Source organism: Scyliorhinus canicula, chromosome 3 (genome assembly GCF_902713615.1).
Source record: "Scyliorhinus canicula chromosome 3, sScyCan1.1, whole genome shotgun sequence".
Classification (NCBI taxonomy): Eukaryota; Metazoa; Chordata; class Chondrichthyes; order Carcharhiniformes; family Scyliorhinidae; genus Scyliorhinus; species Scyliorhinus canicula.
Genome location: NC_052148.1, coordinates 5,939,796 through 5,964,052, shown reverse-complemented (window position 1 = coordinate 5,964,052; position 24,257 = coordinate 5,939,796). Strand labels below are relative to the sequence as shown.

At 51.3% G+C, this 24,257-nt stretch overlaps 1 protein-coding gene across 1 annotated transcript in view; it reads right to left on the bottom strand.

The window, feature by feature from the left end:
- The window catches only part of LOC119963598 (tenascin-X-like), a 621,159-nt gene that overhangs the window by 578,125 nt on the left and 18,777 nt on the right, over nt 1–24,257 (bottom strand). The window contains exons 2-5 of the mRNA XM_038792929.1: nt 19,930–20,069; nt 19,065–19,197; nt 16,992–17,131; nt 16,126–16,258 (exon numbers count right to left, since the gene is read on the bottom strand). Coding sequence (XP_038648857.1) covers nt 16,126–16,258; nt 16,992–17,131; nt 19,065–19,197; nt 19,930–20,010 — 487 coding nt within the window. The 5' untranslated portion in view covers nt 20,011–20,069. The remainder of the gene's footprint in view (nt 1–16,125; nt 16,259–16,991; nt 17,132–19,064; nt 19,198–19,929; nt 20,070–24,257) is intronic.

Below are 24,257 nucleotides of genomic sequence, written 5' to 3'. Positions count from 1 at the left end.
GCTGCGGAACGAGGCTGAGTCACCTTTTCCCAAATTTTAAGGGGAAAGTGGAGAAACAACAGGAGGCCCAATGCAGGGGGCATGAGAATAGTGGGCAGCAGAGACATTTCCAGGTGGGGGCACCGGTTTGGGTCAAGAATTATGGGAATGGGCCAATGTGGATCAAAGGCACGGTAGAGTCCCAAACAGGGCCCATATCCTATGAGGTTTTCGATAGGAGGCTAAGGTGCTGAAGAAACACCTAGACCAAATAAGGGCAGCGGAACCACACCTGGAGGCAGGAGAAGCAGGACTGCCTCAAGCTGGGATAGCCCAGACGGAAAGGATACCCACACCCCAGCCCCGAGCAATTTCTCCAGACCCCGCCATCCAGTCGTCCGAGTCGGAGATGGACACGTTCGACGAGTCCACCGCGACACCTCTCCCAAGGAGGAGGAAGAACAACTTCCAAGGAGGTCATCAAGGAAAAGACGGGCACCTATAAGGTACACACCGCCCACGTCGGGGAACGATCCAGCGGACGACACAGAGGTGACAGATCCAGACATGAGGAGCAGGTAGAAGCTCAGAGGAATGCAATTCCTCAGACCTTGGGGGGGGGGGGGGGGGGGGGGGTGTAATGAACTCCAACTAGCTTTATTGGTTGCCCAATTGGAGTATGAGCTCCCTCAATGATGACTCATTGAGGGGGCCCATATAAGCACTTGTATAGGCTTTGTGAGCCAGTCTTAAGTTGACTGGACTACTAGCAGCACTGTTTGTAGCTGCTCCTGTAATCGCATTATTGTAAATAAATATTGGTGTGGTGACGTAACTCCTGCCTCCCGTGGATTACTACACCATTGTAATCTGCTTTGTTTGAGCACCTTCTCACCCTCCATCTGTATTTTAAATTCCACCATATTGTGATCATCTTTCCGAGAGGATCCCTAACTATGAGATCATTAGTCCATCCTCTCTCATTACACAGGACCAGATCTAGGACCACTTGTTCCCTTGTAGGTTCCATTACATACTGTTCTTGGAAACTATCACGGATACATTCTGTTATTTCCTCCTCCAGGCTGCCTTGACCGACCTGGTTAAACCAATCAACATGTAGATTAAAGTGCCCCATGATAACGACAGCACCATTTCTGCATGCATCAGTTATTTCTTTATTTATTGCCTGCCCCACCATATTGTTACTATTTGGTGGCCTATAGACTACTCCTATCAGTGCCTTTTTCACCTTACTATTCCTAATTTCCACCCAAATGGATTCAACCTTGTCCTCCATTGCACCGATGTCATCCCTTCCCATTGCCCGGATGTCATCCTTAAATAACAGAGCTACACCACCCTTACCATCCACTCTGTCCTTCCGAATAGTTTGATATTTATCAAGGACTACTATAAAAGTCCAAAGGTCTTGTTCACACCCTCCGAGTCCCCAACTAAGTTCCCATCCCCATCAACCACTTTCCCTATTTCCCTTGCTGCCTCCCATTTTCTGAGCTGCTGTTCAAGCATCCTCCTGGCCTTTTCCCCATGTACACCGCTTCCTTCACCTTCCTGAATTGCTCCACTGCCCGACCTGTAGTTAGCAATCTTAATTCTGCCTGCAGCCTCCGGCGTTCCCTCAATCGCCCTGACTCTGGAGCCTCCGCATACCTCCTATCCACTCGTAGGCTCTCTCTCCTACCAGTCGGTCCGCCTCTCCCTATCCGTCCTGTCCCTGTGAGCCCGGATTGAGATCAGCTCTCCTCTCACCACCGCCTTCAGCGCTTCCCAGACCACCGCTGCTGAGACCTCCCCCGTATCGTTTACCTGCAGGTAGTTCAGCATCCACTTCCTCAATCTCTCGCAGACCACTTCGTCCGCCAACAGCCCCACATCCAATCTCCACTGTGGGCGCTGCTTACTGTCCATACTGACCTGCAGGTCCACCCAGTGCGGAGCATGGTCCAATATCGTAATTGCCGAATAGCCCGTATCCACCACCCTCACCACCAGGGCCCTGCCCACAACAAAGAAATCTATCCAGGATTACACCTTGTGAACGTGGGAGAAGAAAGAAAATTCCCTGGATCTCGGCTGCCTAAATCTCCACGGATCCACCAGCCCCCATCTGCTCCATGAACCATTTCAGCTCCTTTGCCATTGCTGGCACCTTGCCCGTTCTCGAACATGACCGGTCCAGGCCTTGATCAATAACCGTGTTGAAATCCCCACCCATAATCAGCCTGTGCGATCATCCCAGGTTGAGGGTCCCACTGAACTTTGGGAAAGGTTGACAGGGTTTATTGCTGCTGTTGTACGGTATGAAAATTCAACAAAACATTTTTCCCCCACAAAAGCCAAGGTAAAAGTGATGTAAAAACAAAAAATGCTGAAAATGCTCAGCTGCTCTGGAAGATGAAGAAAAAAAAGTCAATAGGTTTTAAGCAGCTGGGAGGTGATTTTAAAAAGTGGGAAGGTCTATCACAGGGTGGAGGGCAGGAGAAATTAAATGACAAAAGAGTTGTCCATGTGGTGAATGGGACAAGATTTGGCCAGAGGAGGCGTGAATCGCAGAACAATGAGCAGCTGAGAGAAAAAAGGGTTAAAACTTGCAAATGGAAAGGAACCAAAATGGGGTCTGGATAATGATGTAAAATTGTTGAACACGGCGTTGAGTCCAGGATGCGAAAAAGCACCTCATGGAAAGTTGAGGTGGTGTTTTTCCAGCTCTATTGGAATAATGCTGCTGATCAAGGACAGAGAGATCAGCAAGACAGCAAGGCTAAATAAAGGAGATGCAAACTGAAATGTTGGATACCGGAATAAAGTGGAGCGACTTCCATGTAGGGGTAATGGATTGGAGGTGTGGGAAAGGGATTGCAGTAAGTTACTGAAAGGCTCACTAAACTCAACAGTACAAACAGATGAAAAAAATCTATGTTTCACTGGAGAATGACGTTGAGGAATTTTGCGAGTCAATAGGGTAACATTCCATAAAATACGGGCAGGTTTACTGCGGTTGATTGTATTTTCCCTTTCACCTTCCTTACCTTGTAAAAAATATTTGAGAGTACCCAAATTCTGTTTTTTCCCAATTGAGGCAGAATTTAGTGTGGCCAATCCACATACCCTGCACGTCTTTGGATTGTGGGAGTGAAACCCACGCAGACATGGGGAGAATGTGCAAACTTGACATGGACAGTGACCCAGGGCCGGGATTCGAACCCGGCTCCTCAAAGAACATGGATCATAGAACAGTGCAGTACAGAACAGGCCCTTCGGCCTCAATGTTGTGCCGATCATTGTCCGAAACCAAGATTAAGCTATCCCACTCCGTGTCATTCTGGTGTGCTCCATGTTCCTGTCCAATAACTACTTGAAAGTTCCTTAAGTGTCTGACTCCACTATCACAGCAGGCAGTCCATTCCACACCCTAACCGCTCTCTGAGTAAAGAACCTACGTCGGTCATCCCTCCTATATCCCCCATCCTGAATCTTATAGTTATGCCCCCTTGTAACAGCTACATCCAACCAAGGTAATAGTCTCTGAATGTCCACTGTATCTAACCCCCTCATCATTTTCTAAACTCTATTATATTGACTCTCATCCTCCTCTGCTCCAAAGAGAAAAGCCCTAGCTCTGCCAACCTTTCCGCACAAGACCTATTCTGCAATTCAGGCAGCATCCTGGTAAATGTCGTTGGCACCCTTTCCAATGCTTCCACATCCTTCCTGTAATGAGGTGACCAGAACTGCACACTGTTGATCGTTCTACTGTTAGTGTGATTAACACGCCTCCATTTAAAGGACATGTGCTTAACACTGGTTTGGCTCTGTATCTGTATCTATGCTCAGGAGTCACCAGGTGCTGTCAGAGACACCGTCACAAGTTATCAAGGTCAAGTTCAAAGCAATAAGTCTTAACACCGATCAGTAAGTCTAAACAATTAGTGTTTATTATAACAGATATAATAAATACTCATGCACACGCTAAAAGACTAATACTTATTTCTACTAATAAACGACTAAATACTTATCTAAGTAGGAACCAGCAAGGTCAGGGGACAAGGCCTTTGTTCCTTTCTGGACTGCACCTTCTGTTCACTAATAGTCGGCAAGAGTATAAGCAATGCCTGGGTCACGTAGCGAGCGTTGTTTTGGCACTTACTGAAAGATGGCTGATGCTCAACGGCCGGTGATGAAAGACAGGATCTGGAGGCTGGGGTCGGAGTCAGGATGCAACAGATCTGGGCCGGAGTCTGGAAGCAACGGATCTGGGCCGGAGTCTGGAAGCAACAGCAGATCTGGGCCGGAGTCTGGAAGCAACAGATCTGGGCCGGAGTCTGGAAGCAACAGCCCGAATCATGTGCTTGACCTTCTTTTCATAGGTCCTAGAGGTCCGTGCCCCTTGGCGGGCTCTTTCACCTGCTAGGTATCGATTGGGTCTTTCCCAATCGATATCATTCGAATTCCCCTATCCTGGAGTCGTTCCTCGATGGCGGGGGCAGTTCCTAGGGGTCATTGACCTGGGTTCTCTGGCGCCATTCTGGCTGGGTAGCTATAGAGTATTAAAGTATTAATCGATACTTAAAATGTTTATATTGTATCTGGGACTGGGCCGGTATAATCTCATTAGTATGGAGATCGTTTTCCTATTTGCACCTTTGGCTGAGTCTCTGCACCTGCCTTGAAACCGGTTTTTACGAGTGTCTCACTGTTGAAAGCTTCTGCAAGCTGTTTGTCCTTACTATGGCTGTTTTTCCCTGCAGTCTTAGCAGTTCTCCATTTTGTAGACTGGTGTCCATTTTAGAGGGCTACAACACAATGCTCCAAATGTGATCTCAGCAGGGTGAGGAATAGTTGCAGCATAACCTCGCGGCTCTTAAACTCAAGCCCCCGTTAATAAACGCTAACACACTATAAGCCTTCTTCACCCTGTATCCACTTGAGTGGCAACCTTCTGAGATATGTGGACATGAACTCCGAGATCTCTCTGTTCCTCCACATTCCTCAGAACCCTGCCGTTGACCCTGTAAACCAAATGTAAATTCATTTTTCTACCAAAATGAATCACCTCGCGCTTGTCAGGGTTAAACTCCATCTGCCATTTTTCGGCCCAGCTCTGCATCCTATCAATGTCTCTTTGCAGCCTACAACAGCCCTGCACCTGATCCATGACTCCACCAATCTTTGTGTCTTCAGCAAATTTACTGACCCACCCTTCAGCCCCCTCCTCCAAGTCATTGATAAAAGTCACAAATTAAATGAAAATGAAATGAAAATCGCTTATTGTCACATGTAGGCTTCAAATAAAGTTACTGTGAAAAGTCCCGAGTCGCCACAATCCGGCGCCTGTTCGGGGAGGCTGGTACGGCAAAAAGCAGAGGACCCAGCACAGAACCCTGTGTTACACCGCTGGTAACTGGTCTCCAGTCTGAAAATTTTCCATCCATCACCACCCTCTGTCTTCTCAGTGCCGCAGTCCCAGTGCTAGCCACTGTGCCGCATGCCACCCCTTTCACCTTCAGCAAAACGGGATGGGCCAATATTGTTTCAAGTTCCCTAAAAACACGCATCACGAGTTTAACTTAAATGATTAGCAGTCTGCTGATGTCATCCAGTAAAGATACTTGAGACTGTTAAAATATGTTAGATAAATACAAATATGATTGTTATTTACCTTTCTGTAGACAAGTTACGCCCAGGTAGTGGGGAAATGGGGTGAGGCCAATCATTTTTCTATGAGGAATAGATAAGGGGTTGGGGAAGCGGGTCCATCAACAAAAGAGGAGGCAAGTTGAGGGAGTGTAGCGCTAACAATTATACTCAAAGCCGAGCGACTGGTTCAATAGAGGCTTTATTGTTGTACGATGTTGTCCCTCCATCTGCAACTGTAGACTAAGGGTCTGAGCAGCTCTCATACATTTATACATAAGCTCCCTGTGGGCGGAGCTAGCCGGCAGGGGCTTACCGGAGGAACCTGTATTACAGGTACAGGCATACATCCCCCTACTGCAGTACACATAACTACAGTGGTTATCTCACCACATTCACCCCCTGTAAAAAATGAGTCCGGCGGGGGTGACATGTAACTCTAATACAAAGGATGCTATTTACATGAGGGTCCAACAAGGAAATCAAGAGTCCATCCGGTTAGCAGGTTACAGGCTGAGCCGAACCGGTGGTCGAACGTTCCGCTGTGATCGGCGTACCTGTGGTGGCGACGTCGGCACTGGCGGTGATGGCAACGATGGTGCAGGTGTTGGCGGTGTTGGTGCTGGCTGCTGGCGGGATGACTCCGAGAGCAAGCCGAAATCTTCCGTGTCCTCCAGGGTGGGCAGGGGGATGAGGGATGGACCTGATGGGGACGAATAGGGGGGCGCTGGGGTTGGCGCGGGAAGGGGTGTGGGCATGGGATCGGCACATGAGGGAGCCAGGTCCCGGAGCGAGACTGTGTCCTGGCGGCCGTCGGGGAACTCCACGTAGGCATACTGAGGGTTGGCGTGGAGAAGGCGTACTTTGTCCACCAGGGGTTCCGCCTTGTGGTACCGTACCTGCCTACGGAGAAGGACTGGGCCCGGAGTCGTGGGCCAAGTCGGGAGCGACACCCCTGATGTGGACTTCCTGGGGAAGGTAAAAACACGTTCATGGGGTGTACTGTTAGTTGCGGTGCACAGTAGCGACCGAATGGAATGGAGCGCGTCAGGGAGGACCTGCTGCCAGCGAGCGGCTGGGAGGTTCCTGGACCGTAGGGCCAGCTGGACGGCCCTCCATACCGTCCCGTTCTCCCTCTCTACCTGCCCGTTTCCCCGGGGATTGTAGCTGGTCGTCCTGCTGGAGGCGATACCCCTGCTGAGCAGGAACTGACGCAGCTCATCGCTCATGAATGAGGATCCCCTGTCACTGTGGATATAGTCGGGGAAACCGAACAGGGCGAAAATGGAATCCAGGGTCTTGATGACGGTGGCAGACGTCATATCTGGGCATGGGATGGCAAAGGGGAACCTAGAAAATTAATCGACCTCACTAAGGATGCATATTGGATAAGCATATGGATGATAATGGCATAGTGTAGGTTAGATGGCCTTTAGTTTTTTTCCATGTCGGTGCAACATCGAGGGCCGAAGGGCCTGTATAGCGCTGTATCATTCTATGTTCTATGTTCTAGGTGTTGCGGTCGGTGGAGGGAAGGGGCCCTTTGAAGTCCACGCTGAGGCGTTCAAAGGGGCGGGACGCTTTCACCAGGCGCCCGCGATCTGGCCGGCAGAAGTGCGGCTTGCACTCCGCACAGATCTGGCAGTCTCTGGTGACTGTCCGTACTTCCTCAACGGAGTAGGGCAGATTGCGGGCTTTGATCAGATGGTACAAGCGAGTGACCCCCGGATGGCAAAGGCTGTCGTGCAAGGCACGGAGCTGGTTCACTTGTGCACTGGCACATGTACCTCGGGAGAGGGCGTCTGGGGGCTCGTTGAGCTTGCCGGGGCGATACAAGATCTCGTAGTTAAAGGTGGAGAGCTCGATTCTCTACAGCAAGATTTTGTCATTCTTGATCTTGCCCCGCTGCGTGTTATTGAACATGAAGGCGAACGACCGTTGGTCAGTGAGGAGAGTCAATCTCCTGCCGGCCAGGTAATGCCTCCAGTGCCGCACCACTTCAACGATTGTCTGGGCTTCCTTTTCAACAGAGGAATGCCGAATTTCGGAGGCGTGGAGGGTGCGTGAAAAGAATGCCACGGGTCTGCCGGCCTGATTCAGCGTGGCGGCAAGGGCGACATCTGAAGCGTCGCTCTCAACTTGGAAAGGCAGAGTCTCGTCTACGGCGTGCATCCCCTCCCTGGCTATGTCAGATCGAATGCGGGCGAAGGCCTGTTGTGCCTCGGCCGAGAGGGGAAAATGTGTGGACTGGATAAGTGGCCGGGCCTTGTCTGCGTATTGCGGGACCCACTGGGCGTAATAAGAAAAAAACCCAAGGCAGCGTTTGAGGGCCTTGGGGCAGTGGGGAATTGGGAGCTCCTTGAGGGGGCGCATGCGGTCGGGATCGGGCCCCAGTAGTCCGTTTTGGACTACGTAGCCAAGGATGGCTAAGCGGTCTGTGCGGAACACGCATTTCTCCTTGTTGTACGTGAGATTAAGGAGAGATGCGGTGTGGAGGAATTTATAAAGGTTGGCATCATGGTCCCGCTGGTCATGGCCGCAGATGGTGACATTGTTGAGGTACGGGGAGGTGGCCTGCAGTCCGTACCGGTCAACCATTCGGTCCATTTCTCGCTGAAAGACCGAGACCCCATTCGTGACGCTGAAGGGAACCCTCAGAAATTGGTACAGACGACCGTCCGCCTCAAAGGCAGTGTAGGGACGGTCCGATTTACGGATAGGGAGCTGGTGGTAGGCGGATTTCAGGTCAATAGTAGAGAAGACCCGGTACTGTGCAATCTGATTGACCATATCAGAAATGCGGGGGAGGGGGTACGCGTCGAGCTGCGTGTACCGGTTGATGGTCTGGCTGTAGTCCACGACCATCCTGTGCTTCTCCCCGGTCTTAACCACTACCACCTGGGCTCTCCAGGGGCTGTTGCTGGCCTCGATGATACCCCCCCAAAGCAGACGCTGGACTTCGGACCTGATGAAGGCCTCGTCCTGGGTGCTGTACCGTCTGCTCCTGGTGGCGATGGGCTTGCAATCCACAGTCAGATTGGCAAAGAGGGAGGGAGGCTCGACCTTGAGGGTCGCGAGGCCGCAAACGGTGAGGGGAGGTAGGGGTCCGCCGAATTTGAGGGCGAGGCTCTGGAGATTGCACTGGAAATCCAGGCCTAGTAAGAGTGACGCGTAGAGGTTGGGGAGAATGTACAGACGGAAACGGTCGAATTCCACACCCTGTACATTAAGTTTAACCAGGCAGAAACCCTGGATCAGGACAGAGTGGGAACCGGAGGCAAGGGAGATCTGCCGGTCGGCGGGATGGATCGCAAGGGAATAGCGCCTTACCGTGTCCGGGTGGACGAAGCTCTCGGTGCTCCCGGAGTCGATGAGGCAGGAGGTCACATGGCCGTTGACCAGCACCGATGTGGAAGAGGGTGCCAGGTTGCGAGGACGGGACTGGTCGAGCGTAACAGAGGCGAGCAGTGGTTGATAGGCGGTTGAGTCAGATGAGTCCGACGAGGAGCGGTAGCGACCCGTGTCCCGTGATGGCGGCCCCTGGAGACGAGATGGCGGCATCAGCAGTACCTGTGGGTAAAATGGCGGCGTCCATGGAGCGCACGTTGTGGGGTCGGAACAAAATGGCGGCGCCCATGGAACGCACATGGCTGTGGTGGATGAAGATGGCGGCGCCCATGGGGCGCACGTGGCGGGGGCGGCAAAAGATGGCGGCGCCCACTGATCGCACGTGGGGTCGGGGGAAGCGGACGGCGGGGCCCATTGAGGGAGCGGCTGAGGCGTGGGGACCGGCGGCGCGATAGCGGCGACCGTCCGGGACTGACACACCGCTGCAAAATGGCCTTTCTTGCCACAAGCTTTGCAGGTCGCTGTGCGGGCCGGGCAGCGTTGGCGAGGGTGCTTCTGCTGACCGCAGAAGTAACAGTGGGGACCCCCAGGGGGTGCGGTGCGGCGGGCAGCGCAGGCATAGTGCGCGGGGGCGGCTGCTGGCGGGGCCGTTTGCGGGGTCCACGAGGGGTAGGACGGGTGGGCCGAGTGGCTAGCGGAGTAAGTTTGCGCACTACGGGAGGCGGCCGTCATGGAAAGCGCCAGGGCCTTTGCGGCCGCGAGGTCGGGGGCGACCCCTTCCAGCAGTCGTTGCCGGATGGGGTCCGATGCAATGCCTGTAACGAAGGCATCGCGCATGAGTAAGTCCGAATGTTCCGTGGCTGTGAGGGCCCGGCAGTTGCAGTCTCGTACCAGAGGTATAAGGGCCCTCCAGAAGTCCTCAATCGACTCACCCGGCTGCTGGGCGCGAGTAGAAAGTTGATGCCTCGCAAACAGGGTGTTCGTCGATGGTGCATAATTCTCCTTGAGCAGTTCCATAGCTGCGGTGTAGTCGGTCGCATCTCGAATGAGCGGAAAGACGCTGGAGCTAAGTCTGGAGTACAGGAGTTGCTTTTTCTAAGCCTCCGTCGGGGGAGGGTGTGCTGAAGAGATGTAGGCCTCGAAGACTGCGAGCCAGCGATCAAAGTCTTTTCTGGCGTGAGGCGAATGCGAATCCAGCTGCAGACGGTCAGGCTTGATTCTGATGTCCATGGTGAATGGGAAATCGTACAACAATAAATTGTAGCGCTAACAATTATACTCAAAGCCGAGAGACTGGTTCAATAGAGGCTTTATTGTTGTACGATGTTGTCCCTCCATCTGCAACTGTAGACTGAGGGTCTGAGCAGCTCTCATACATTTATACATAAGCTCCCTGTGGGCGGAGCTAGCCGGCAGGGGCTGACCGGAGGAACCTGTATTACAGATACAGGCATACATCCCCCTACTGCAGTACACATAACTACAGTGGTTAACTCACCACAGGGAGGCATAAATTAATCAGGGGTTGGGTTATCATTGCTGCTTCACAGCGCCAGAGAACTGGTTTCAATTCCTGCCTCGGTAGATTGTCTGTGTGGCACTTGTACGTTCTCTCCGTGTCTTTGTGGGTTTCCTCTGGGTCAACCGATTTCCTCCCACAGTTCAAAGATGTGCACATTAGGTGGATTGGCCATGCTAAATAGTCCCTGATGTGCCTGTTAGGGGGGGTTTCAGGGATTGGGCAGGGGAGTGGGCCTAATTAGGTTCCTCTTTCAGAGGGTCGGTGCAGACACACAAGGCCAAATAGCCACCTTCTACACTGTCGGAATTCTATGGTTTTATAGTTTTATCTGGCTGAAGGTGCTGTATGGCCCAGGAATATTGGACACAAGCAGGCTAGCCAATGAAGCCAATAGATACACTTTGCTACAGCAGAAGCAGAGAATCCAGGGGAACTTACTGATGTACCATCGATTGTACGTGAGGCGAGTGATTTACCAAAGTCTGGTTTTAATTGACTAGAACACAGCTCTGTGATCGTCTACAGTGGAAAGGGACGATCGTCAGGCGTCTGAGCATTTATACCTCGTTAATAGCGGCGTGGTTAACTCAGCCTCTCGGTCAATCGGTCAAGAGGCACATGACCGACCAGGGCCAATGGTAAGCCGACGTTCTGGCCCAATGGCAGACGAGTATGCAGATCATATCACCACATTCACCCCTTACGGAGAAGGAAGGCGGGGGGGGGGGGGGTGTGAGAACGAGACCCAGGGTGGGGTGGGGGGGGGGGGGGAGAACTGGTGATATGAGTAGCCGTCGGGAGAATAATTTTCTCGCCGTACCCTTAACGAATTTGGCGGCTTCCCACTGGCCCAGACATAACGATATTTACAAAAGGAAGTCCATGGGACCGTAGAACTCTAGAAGGATTCGATCAGTCTTTTGCTGGTCCTTGACGTCCTGGCCGAGCGCCGCAGTGGAGGAGTTGTCGTCGGATCGGCTGATGGTCCTGGAGTCCGGGAGCGATAGACTTCGAGTAGTCTCCGTCACCTGAGCTGGCCGCGGAGACGCCATGGATGAGGGATGGGGAAGCTGAGTGGGGTGCTGGGGTGAAAAAGGGGAGGGGGGGTCTGTGGTGGGGGGGGGCTGCACGCCGGCGGGTGCCAGGTCCCGGAGGGAGACCATGTCCTGCCGACCGTCGGGGTACTCCACATACGCATACTGCGGGTTAGCGTGGAGTAACTGGACTTGTTTCACCAACGGGTCGGACTTGTGCACCCGCACATGCTTCCGGAGCAAGATGGGTCCGGGGGCGGCCAGCCACGTCGGGAGAGGGGATCCGGAGGACAACTTCCTGGGGAAAACAAGACAACGCTCATGAGGTGTCTGATTTGTTGTTGTACAGAGGAGGGAGCAGATAGAGTGCAGGGCATCGGGGATAACCTCTTGCCATCGGGAAATAGGGAGATTTCTGGACCAGAGGGCCAGTAGTATGGTCTTCCAGATGGTTCCATTCTCCCGCTCGACCTGTCCGTTACCCCGAGGGTTATAGCTGGTCGTCCTGCTAGAGGCGATGCCCCTGTCGAGCAGGAATTGACACAGCTAGTCGCTCATAAATGAGGACCCCCGATCGCTGTGTATGTACGCGGGGTAGCCGAACAGTGAGAAGATGGAGAGTAGGGCCTTAATGACGGTCGATGTGGTCATGTCGGGACAGGGAATGTCGAAGGGGAAGCGGGAGTGTTCGTCGATAACCGCCAGGAAGTAAATGTTGCGGTTGTTAGAGGGAAGGGGCCCCATGAAGTCAATGCTAAGACGTTCGAAGGGGCGGGATGCTTTGATCAGATGTATGCGCTTGGGGCGGTAGAAGTGCGGTTTGCACTCGGTGCAGATGTGGCAGTCACGGGTTACTGACCTGACTTCCTCGATGGTGTAGGGCAGGTTGCGGGCCTTAATGAAATGGTAGAGACGGGTCACCCTTGGATGGCAGAGGTCCGTGTGGAGGGAGCGGAGGCGGTCTATCTGTGCACTGGCGCAGGTACCACGGGACAAGGCATCAGGAGGCTCATTGAGCTTCCCAGGACGATACAAGATCTCATAGTTGTACGTGGACAACTCGATCCGGCACCGTAAAATCTTGTCATTTTTGATCTTGCCCCTTTGTGCATTATCAAACATGAAGGCTACTGACCGTTGGTCAGTGAGGAGGCCAAATAGTGCCTCCAATGTCGCACGGCTTCGACTATGGCTTGGGCTTCCTTTTCCACAGAGGGGTGGCGGAGTTCGGAAGCCTGGAGGGCTCTGGAGAAGAAGGCCACGGGTCTGCTCGCTTGGTTCAGGGTGGCCGCCAGAGCTACTTCTAATGCGTCGCTCTCGACCTGGAAGGGGAGGGCCTCGTCGATGGCGTGCATCGTGGCCTTTGCGATGTCCGCTTTGATGCGGCTAAAGGCCTGGCAGGCCTCCGTCGACAGCGGGAAGGTAGTGGTTTGCATGAGGGGACGGGCCCTGTCAGCGTAATTGGGAAACCATTGGGCGTAGTATGCGAAGAACCCCAGGCAGCGTTTGAGGGATTTGGGGGTATTGGGGAGAGGGAGTTCCATCAGGGGGCGCACGCGTTCGGGGTCGGGGCCTTTCACTCCGTTACGCACTACGTAGCCGAGGATGGCTAGGCGGTCGGTGCTAAACACGCATTTATCCTTATTGTACGTGAGGTTAAGGAGTTTTGCGGTTTGGAGGAATTTCTGGAGGTTGGCGTCATGGTCCTGCTGGTCGTGGCCGCAGATGGTGACATTATCAAGATACGGGAAGGTAGCCTGTAATCCGTACTTGTCGACCATTCGGTCCATCTCCCGTTGGAAGACCGAGACCCCATTTGTGATACCGAATGGAACCCTGAGGAAGTGGTAGAGGCGCCCGTCAGCCTCGAACGCGGTGTACAGTCGGTCACTCGCGCGGATGGGAAGCTGGTGGTAAGCGGACTTAAGGTCCACAGTGGAGAAGACCTTGTATCTCGCGATCTCGTTTACCATGGTAGAGATACGGGGGAGAGGATACGCGTCCAGTTGCGTAAACCGATTGATGGTTTGGCTGTAATCGATGACCATCCGGTTTTTCTCCCCAATCCGGACCACCAGCACTTGGGCTCGCCAGGGGCTGCTGCTGGCCTCGATGACCCCTTCCGTCAGCAACCTCTGGACCTCGGACCTGATGAAGGATCGGTCCTGGGCGCTGTACCGTCTGCTCCGGGTCGCGACGGGTTTGCAATCGGGGGTGAGATTAGCAAACAAGGAGGGGGGGTCTAATTGAGGGACGCGAGGCTGCAGACAGTGAGGGGGGGTATAGGGCCGCCGAATTGGCAAGCTCTGCAGGTTGCACTGGAAGTCCAGTCGTAGGAGTGCCGGTGCGCAAAGGTCAGGGAGGACAAGGAATTTATAATTTTAAAAAACCTTCCCTTGGACTGTGAGGTCCGCGATGCAGCAGCCGGTGATGTGGACGGAGTGCGAACCTGAGGCTAAACCGATTTTGCGTGTTACGGGATGGACAGGGAGCGCGCAGCGTCTTACCGTGTCAGGGTGAACGAAGCTTTCCGTGCTCCCGGAGTCCAGCAGGCAGTCCATCTCGTGTCCGTTGAGGTGGATCAGCGTAGTCGTTTTGGCGAGCGTGCGTGGATGAGACTGGTCGAGTTGAACGGCCGCGAGCCGTGGAGAAAATCCGTCGTCGCCGTCCGAGTCGATGCTGGAGGGACCTTGCGTGGCAGACCTGGAAGTCGGTGGCCAGGATCCACATGTGAGGTCTGTTCCCCAAGATGGCGGCGGCCAGTATCCGCACGTGGGGTCGGGGCCCCAAGCTGGCGGCGCCCAGGACCTGCACGTGGGGTCGGCGCCTCAAGATGGCGGCGCCCAGGAAGCCCTCGTGGCCGCTGGTGGCGGAGCTAGCGTTGCCGGCGCTGCGAGCTGATGAGGTGAGGCGCGCAGGCCGGCACCAGGAGGTGAGTTACATGCATCAGCTGTGGGGACGCGCAGGCCGGCTCCAGGAGGTGAGTTACATGCATCAGCTGTGGGGACACGCAGGCCGGCTCCAGGAGGTGAGTTACATGCATCAGCTGTGGGGACGCGCAGGCCGGCTCCAGGAGGTGAGTTAGGTGCATCAGCTGTGGGGACGCGCAGGCCGGGTGCGGGGGGGGCCGGGGGCGAGGGGAGCAAAGTCGCGCTGCGGGCAGGCAGGGACCGGGGGGGCTCGGAGAGGCGAGCCGGTGGGGCGCCGGGGCCCAGGGGCGGGGGGGGGAGAAACGTGCGGGGCAGGCTGGCAGAGGCCTGGAGGGGCCGGGGAGGTGCGCTTGTCGGCCCGCGGGGCGGGAGTCGGGAGCGGCTGGGGCGGCCCTGGGGGAGAGAGAGAGGCACACAGGCCGTTCGCAGAGGCCTGGGGGCAGGGGGGGGGAGAGTGCTGTGCAGCTTCCAGAAGCGCTGCAGCCAGCGTTTTGGCCTGGCAGACCGTGGAGTAGTGGCCCTTCTTCCCGCAGCTCTTACAGAGGGCGGAGTGGGCTGGGCAGCGCGAGCGAGGGTGTTTAGCGTACCCGCAAAAATAGCAGTGGGGCCCCGCGGATTTATCGGGGCGCCCTGTGGCACAAGCCTGAGGGAGGCCGGGAGCGGCCGGTGGGAAGCGTGCCAGGAGGCGGCCTGGCCAGGGTCATAGGTGCGAGCGCTTAGATCTGCGACCTCCAGGGAGGCGGAGAGAGTCAGTGTCTCCGTTAAACTGAGTTCGTCTCTTTCCAGCATCCGATGGCGGATCACGGGAGACAGCATCCCAGCCACGTAAGCGTCTCTGACGAGTAGCTCCATGTGCTCTGTAGCGGACACCGCTACACAGGCGCAACCTCTCCCCAGGGCATAGAGGGCCCGGGCGTATTGGTCTAGAGACTCACCGGGGACCTGCTTTCTGGTGGCCAGCAGATGTCGAGCGAATACCCTTTGATCGGTTTGATGAATGTAGCTTTTGTATAGAGTCATCATAATCCGTTTCCTCTTTGATTATTGCGTAAGCGTCAATACCCACGCTGGAGTGGAGGACGTGCAGCTTCTGTGCCCCGGTGGGGGAGTCGGTTGTAGATGCTAGGAACCCTTCGAGGCAAGTCAGCCAGAGTTGGAAAAGTTCTGCAGAGTTCGGCGTTTGCGGGCTGATGCGGAGGCATTCGGGCTTGATGCGGAACTCCATCTTCAAAGTTGTAGTCAATTAAATTGATCGACCATCGATTGTACGCGAGGCGAGTGATTTACCAAAGTCTGGCTTTAATTGACTAGAACACGGCTCTGCGATCGTCTACAGTGGAAAGGGACGATCGTCAGGCGTCTGAGCATTTATACCTCGTTAATAGCGGCGTGGTTAACTCAGCCTCTCGGTCAATCGGTCAAGAGGCACATGACCGACCAGGGCCAATGGTAAGCCGACGTTCTGGCCCAATGGCAGACGAGTATGCAGATCATATCACCACACATACTAATCCCACACCCCATCCTGAAGGACATTGTGATCTGCTGCACATCACAATATGCAGCATGTGCTTTCCATGTCACTTTGTCCTCTTTTCAATATTTGAAGATAATTGAAACGACTAATGGAGATTTTTATCGACTGAAGACTTACATGTACGTTGGGAGCCTAAGATGTCATCACTTTCCGTCTTGTCTGGGTAGATGGCAGTAAGGGAAACATCATATTTGGTGTCAGGATCCAGGTTATCTAAAACCTGGCTTGTCTCTTTGCCATTTATAATCATCTGGAAGAATAGGCATAAAGCAAAGGTCAAGATACGTTCAGTGCATGAAACCAATTTGTTTTCTGCAAACTGATTCCCTTAATTAAATGGGGATGTTTGAATTTGATATCACTCAGGGGGTCACAAGGACCTTAAAATCCTTTACCAACCCTTGGCTGCAGCCACCTTTCCCAGTGGCATTCCCTCGTGGTCATGTGGAGTATTTCTGCAGAAAATTCAAGTGAAGGAATAAACTAATTTGGACGGTTTTGTTCATTGCCCAAATGCTCTTCTTTGAGTGGGCAACTGAGCCCAACATCTTAATACTAAAGAGCATATGGTCCGTGCGGAAAGCAGTTTTCTGATCACCTTCTAGTACAGTAATGCCATTCAGAAAGAATGTGCTGATGTTTCTGCAGGTTATGGTTCAAAGAGCTCATCCCACCCAATTGAGTTTTTGACAATCTCCAAATTTTCCAGACCTGCCCGTGTCTTTGCGTGTCCCTGTTGGGAATGGAAAATACCTGCTGTTTTCAGTGTGATCATGCCCCCACGACCAACAGAGAATGCAACTCATTAGCAAGTGTGGAAAGGATTACAAGGATACAATGAAACATCGTTGCTGGAAAGGAGGAACATTTTCATACATATACAGATCTGGCTGACAGCGGTTTTGCTTCACACTCGCATGTTGCAAGGCAAATTTAAAAATCAGCTGGAGCTACACAGAAGCAGAAAGTATGGATTTCATCACCTCTTTTTTGTCCCCTCCCCCAGATGGAACCCAGCTGATTCTGTACTGGTCCGCCTCCTCCGATCCATGATCCCAGTCCATCCGGAAACTTTTCCTCGTGATGTCTGAGAAGCGTAGGTTTGATGGTGCTGGGATAGTCGCTGTGGGAGAAGAATGAGACCTGAAATGTACACATGTAGCAGAAAGGTAACAAAATTTGACAGAGTTGAAATGATGAGGAAAGGGAGGATATCTGAGCAAAGATTTGAGATCCTGGCACTGATCACAAACAACTTGCATTGATAACAGTGCCTTTAATGCAGTAAAATGTCCTGACTCACTTCAGAACATAGAACATAGAACAGGACAGGCACTTCGGCCCTCCATGTTGCGCCGACCTGTGAAACCACTGTCAAGCCCATCTACACTATTCTCTTATCATCCATGTGTTTATCCAATGACCATTTAAATGCCCTTAATTTTGGCGAGTCCACTACTGTTGCAGGCAGGGCAACACCCTAAACCCCTCATCATTTTCTCAACCTCTATTATGTCGCCTCTATCCTCCTCCGCTCCAAGGAGAAAAGCCCTAGCTCTGTCAACCTTTCCTCATAAGACCTATTCTGCAATTCAGGCAGCATCCTGGTAAATCTCCTTTGCATCCTTTCCAATGCTTCCACATCCTTCCTGTAATGAGGTGACCAGAACTGCACACAATGCTCCAAATGTGGTCTCAGCAGGGTGAGGAATAGTTGCAGCATAACCCCGCGGCTCTTAAACTCAAGCCCCCGTTAATAAACGCTAACACACTATAAGCCTTCTTCACGCTGTATCCACTTGAGTGGCAACCTTCAGAGATCTGTGAACATGAACCCCAAGATCTCTCTGTTCCTCCATATTCCTCAGAACCCTGCCGTTGACCCTGTAAACCGCATTCAATTTTTTTCTACCAAAATGAATCACCTCGCACTTATCAGGGTTAAACTCCATCTGCCATTATTCGGCCCAGCTCTGCATCCTATCAATGTCTCTTTGCAGCCTACAACAGCCCTGCACCTGATCCATGACTCCACCAATCTTTGTGTCATCAGCAAATTTACTGACCCAGCCTTCAGCCTCCTCCTCCAAGTCATTGATAAAATTCACAAATGAAATGAAATGAAAATGAAATCAAAATCGCTTATTGTCACATGTAGGCTTCAAACAAAGTTACTGTGAAAAGCCCCTAGTCGCCACAATCCTGCGCCTGTTCGGGGAGGCTGGTACAGCAAATAGCAGGGGACCCAGCACTGATCCCTGTGGTACACCGCTGGTAACTCGTCTCCGGTCTGAAAATTTTCCATCCATCACCACCCTCTGTCTTCTCAGTGCCGCAGTCCCAGTGCTAGCCACTGTGCCGCATGCCACCCCTTTCACCATCAGCAAAACGGGATGGGGCAATATTGTTTCAAGTTCTCTAAAAACAAACATCACTAGTTTAACTGAAATGATTATCAATCAGCTGATGTCATCCAGTAAAGTTACTTGAGACTGTTAAACTATGTTAGATAAATACAAATATGATTGTTATTTCCCTTTGTATAGACAAGTTACGCCCAGGTAGTGGGGAAATGGGGTGAGGCCAATTAAATGTCTGTGAGGAATAGATAAGGGGTTGGGGAAGCGAGACCATCAATAAAAGAGGAGGCAAGTTGAGGGAGGCATAGATTAATCAGGGGTTGGGTTATCACTGCTGCCTCACAGCGCCAGAGAACTGGGTTCAATTCCTGCCTCGGGAGATTGTCTGTGTGGCGCTTGTACGTTCTCTCCGTGTGTTTGTGGGTTTCCTCTGGATCCTCCGATTTCCTCCCACAGTCCAAAGATGTGCACATTAGGTGGATTGCTCATGCTAAATAGTCCCAGATGTGCCGGTTAGTGGGGGTTTCAGGGATTGGGCAGGGGAGTGAGCCTAATTCGGTTGCTCTTTCAGAGGGTCGGTGCAGACATGCTGTGCCAAATGGCCTCCATGTCACTTTGTCCTCTTTTCAATATCTGAAGATAATTGGTAAGGGGGGAGAAAAGACTAATGGAGATTTTTATATACTAAAGACTTACATGTACGTTCGGAGGCTGAGACGTCATCGCTTTCCTTCTTGTCTGGGTAGATGGCAGTAAGGGAAACATCATATTTGGTGTCAGGATCCAGGTTATCTAAAACCTGGCTTGTCTCATTGCCATTTATAATCATCTGGAAGAATAGGCATTAAGTGAAGGTCAAGATACGTTCAGTGCATGAAACCAATTTGTTTTCTGCAAACTGATTCCCTGAATTAAATGGGGATGTTTGAATTTGATATCACTCAGGGGGCCACAAGAAACTTAAAATCCTTTACCAACCCTTGGCTGCAGCCACCTTTCCCAGTGGCATTCCCTCGTGTTCATGTGGAGTATTTCTGCAGAAAATTCAATTGAAGGAATAAACTAATTTGGACGGTTTTGTTCATTACACAAATGCTCTTCTTTGAGTGGGAACTGAGCCCAACATCTCAATACTAAAGAGCATATGGTCCGTGCGGAAAGCAGTTTTCTGATCACCTTCTAGTACAGTAATGCCATTCAGAAAGAATGTGCTGATGTTTCTGCAGGTTACGGTTCAAAGAGCTCATCCCACCCAATTGAGTTTTTGACAATCTCCAAATTTTCCAGACCTGCCCGTGTCTTTGCGTGTCCCTGTTGGGAATGGAAAATACCTGCTGTTTTCAGTGTGATCATGCCACCACGGCCAACAGAGAATGCAACTCATTAGCAAGTGTGGAAAGGATTACAAGGATACAATGAAACATCGTTGCTGGAAAGGAGGAACATTTTCAGACATATACAGATTAGGCTGATAGCGGTTTTGCTTCACACTCGCATGTTGCAAGGCAAATTTAAAAATCAGCTGGAGCTACACAGAAGCAGAAAGTATGGATTTCATCACCTCTTTTTTGTCCCCTCCCCCAGATGGAACCCAGCTGATTCTGTACTGGTCCGCCTCCTCCGATCCATGATCCCAGTCCATGCGGAAACTTTTCCTTGTGATGTCTGAGAAGCGTAGGTTTGATGGTGGTGGGATAGTCGCTGTGGGAAAATAATGAGACTTTAAGTGTACACATGTAGCAGAAAGGTAACAGAATCTGACAGAGTAGAAATGATGAGGAAAGGGAGGATATCTGAGCAAAGATTTGAGATCCTGGCACAGATCACAAACAACTTGCATTGATAACAGTGCCTTTAATGCAGTAAAATGTCCTGAGGCACTTCAGAACATAGAACATAGAACAGTACAGGCACTTTGTGCCAACCCGTGAAACCACTGTCAAGCCCATCTACAATATTCCCTTATCATCCATATGTTTATCCAATGACCATTTAAATGCCCTTAATGTTGTCGAGTTCACTACTGTTGCAGGCAGGGCATTCCACGGCCTTACTACTCTCTGAATTAAGAACCTACCTCTGCCATCTGTCCTGTTTCTATCTCCCACAATTGAAAGCTATGTACCCTCTTTCTAGAAATCACCACCCGAGGAAAAAGTTTCTCACTGTCCACCGTATCTAATCCTCTGATCATCTTGTCTGCCTGAATTAAGTCACATCTGAGCCTTCTTCCCTCTAATGAGAACAGCCTCAAGTCCCTCAGCCTTCCCTCATTAGGTCTTCCCTCCATACCAGGCAACATCCTGGTGAATCTCCTCTGCACCCTTAGCAATGCTTCCATATTCTTCCTGTAATGCAGTGACCAGAATTGCACGCAACACTCCAAATGTTTTATGGGCAGCACGGTGGCATAGTGGTTAGCATATTTGCTTCACAGCTCCAAGGTCCTGGTTCGATTCCCGGCTTGGGTCACTGTCTGTGCGGAGTCTGCACGTTCTCCCCGTGTTTGCGTGGGTTTCCTCCGGGTGCTCCGGTTTCCTCCCACAGTCCAAAGATGTGCGGGTTAGGTGGATTGGCCAGGCTAAATTGCCCTTAGTGTCCTAAAATAAGGTGAAGGAGGGGGGGGTGGGGGGTGGTTGTTGGGTGACGGGTATAGGGTAGATACGTGGGCTTGAGTAGGGTGATCATTGCTCGGCACTACATCGAGGGCCGAAGGGCCTGTTCTGTGCTGTACTGTTCTATTTTTCTATGTTTAAATGTGGCCGCACCAGAGTTTTGTACAGCTGCAATTTGACCTCATGGCTCCGATCTCAATTCCTCTGCCAATAAAAGCTAACACACCGTCCGCCTTCTTCACAACCCTATCAACCTGGGTGGCAACTTTCAGGGATCTATGGACATGGACACCGAGATCTCTCTGCTCATCCACACACCCAAGAATCTCACCATTAGCCCAGTACTCTGTCTTCCTGTTATTCCTTCCAAAATGAATCACCTCACACTTTTCTGCATTAAACTCTATTTCCCATCTCTCAGCCCAGCTCTTCAGCTTATCTACGTCCCTCTGTAACTTACAACAGCCTTCCGCACTGTCCATAACTCCACCGACTTTAGTGCCATCTGAAAATTTAGTCACCCATCCTTGTAGGCCCTCCTCCAGTTCATTTATAAAAATGACAAACAGCAGTGGCCCCAAAACACTTCTTTGTGGTACACCACTAGTAACTGAACTCCGGCTGAACATTTCCTATCAACTTTGTCTTCTTCCAGCTAGCCAATTTCTGATCCAAACTGCTAAATCACCCTGAATCCCATGCCTCTGTATTTTCTGCAATAGCCTACCGTGGGGAACCTTATCAAACGCTTTACTGAAATCCATGTACACCAATCAACTGCTTTCCGCTCGACCACCTGTTTGATCACCTTCTCAAAGAACTCAATAAGGTTTGTGAGGCACGGCCTACCCTTCACAAAACCGTGTTGACTATCGCTAATTAAATTATTCCTTTCCAGATGATTATTAATCCTATCTGTTATGAACCTTTCCAAGACATTGCCCAGAACAGAAGTAAGGCTCACTGGTCTATAGTTACCGGGGGTTGTCTCTATTCCCCTTCCTGAACAAATGGACAACATTTGTTGTCCTCCAATCGACTGGCACTATTCCTGTAGGCAAAGATAACATAAAGATAGATAGAGATAGAGAAATACAGCACAGAACAAGCCCTTTGGCCCACGATGTTGTGCCAAACTTTTGTCCTAGGTTAATCATAGAATTTTGGACACTAAGGGCAATTTTTCATGGCCAATCCACCCAACCTGCACATCTTTAGACTGTGGGAGGAAACCGGAGTACCCGGAGGAAACCCACGCAGTCACGGGGAGGATGTGCAGACTCCACACAGACAGCGACCCAAGTCGAAATCGAACTTGGGACCCTGGAGCTGTGAAGCAATTGTGCTATCCACAATGCTACCGTGCTGCCATTAAGAAGTTAATCTACACTCCATTATTCTACCCTAATCCATGTACCTATCCAATAGCCGCTTGAATGTCCCTAACGTTTCCGACTCAACTACTTCCACAGGCAGTGCATTCCATGCCCCCACTGCTCTCTGGGTAGAACCGACCTCTGACATCCCCTCTATATCTTCCACCATTTATCTTAAATTCATGTCCCCTTGTAATGCTGTGTTCCACCCGGGGAAAAAGTCTCTGACTGTCTACTCTATCTATTCCCCTGATCATCTTATAAACCTCTATCAAGTCGCCCCTCATCCTTCTCCATTCTAATGAGAAAAGGCCTAGCACCCTCAACCTTTCCTCGAATGACCTACTCTCCATTCCAGGCAACATCCTGGTAAATCTCCTTTGCACCTTTTCCAAAGCTTCCACATCCTTCCTAAAATGAGGTGACCAGAACTGCACACAGTACTCCAAATGTGGCCTGACCAAGGTTTTGTACAGCTGCATCATCACCTCACGGCTCTTAAATTCAATCCCTCTGCTAATGAACGCTAGCACACCATAGGCCTTCTTCACAGCTCTATCCACTTGAGTGGCAACTTTCAAAGATCTATGAACATAGACCCCAAGATCTCTCTGCTCCTCCACATTGCCAAGAACCCTACCATTAACCCTGTATTCCACATTCATATTTGTCCTTCCAAAATGGACAACCTCACACTTGTCAGGGTTAAACTCCATCTGCCACTTCTCAGCCCAGCTCTGCATCCTATCCATGTCTCTTTGAAGCCGACAACAGCCCTCCTCACTATCCACAACTCCACCAATCTTCGTATCATCTGCAAATTTACTGACCCACCCTTCAACTCCCTCATCCAAGTCGTTAATGAAATCACAAACAGCAGAGGACCCAGAACTGATCCCTGCGGTACGCCACTGATAACTGGGCTCCAGGCTGAATATTTGCCATCCACCACCACTCTCTGTCTTCTATCGGTTAGCCAGTTTGTTATCCAACTGGCCAAATTTCCCACTATCCCATGCCTCCTTACTTTCTGCACAAGCCTACAATGGGGAACCTTATCAAATGCCTTACTAAAATCCATGTACACTACATCCACTGCTTTACCTTCATCCACATGCTTGGTCACCTCCTCAAAGAAGTCAATAAGACTTGTAAGGCAAGACCTACCCCTCACAAATCTGTGCTGACTATCCCTAATCAAGCAGTGTCTTTCCAGATGCTCAGAAATCCTATCCCTCAGTACCCTTTCCATTACTTTGCCTACCACCGAAGTAAGACTAACTGGCCTCGAATTCCCAGGGTTATCCCTATTCCCATTTTTGAACAGGGGCACGACATTCGCCACTCTCCAATCCTCTGGTCCCACCCCTGTTGACAGCGAGGACGAAAAGATCATTGCCAACGGCTCTGCAATTTCATTTCTTGCTTCCCATAGAATCCTTAGATATATCCCGTCAGGCCCGGGGGACTTGTCTATCCTCAAGTTTTTCAAAACGTGCAACACATCTTCCTTCCTGACAAGTATCTCCTCGAGCTTACCAGTCTGTTTCACACTGTCCTCTCCAACAATATGGCCCCTCTCATTTGTAAAGACTGAAGAAAAATACTTGTTCAAGACCTCCTATCTCTTCAGACTCAATACACAATCTCCCTCTACTGTCCTTGATCGGACCTTATCTCGCTCTAGTCATTCTCATATTTCTCACATATGTGTAAAAGGCCTTGGGGTTTTCCTTGATCCTACCTGCCAAAGATTTTTCATGCCCTCTCTTAGCTCTCCTAATCCCTTTCTTCAGTTCCCTCCTGGCTATCTTGTATCCCTCCAGTTGAACCTTGTTTCTTCAGCCTTACATAAGTCTCCTTCTTCCTCTTAACAAGACATTCAACCTCTCTTGTCA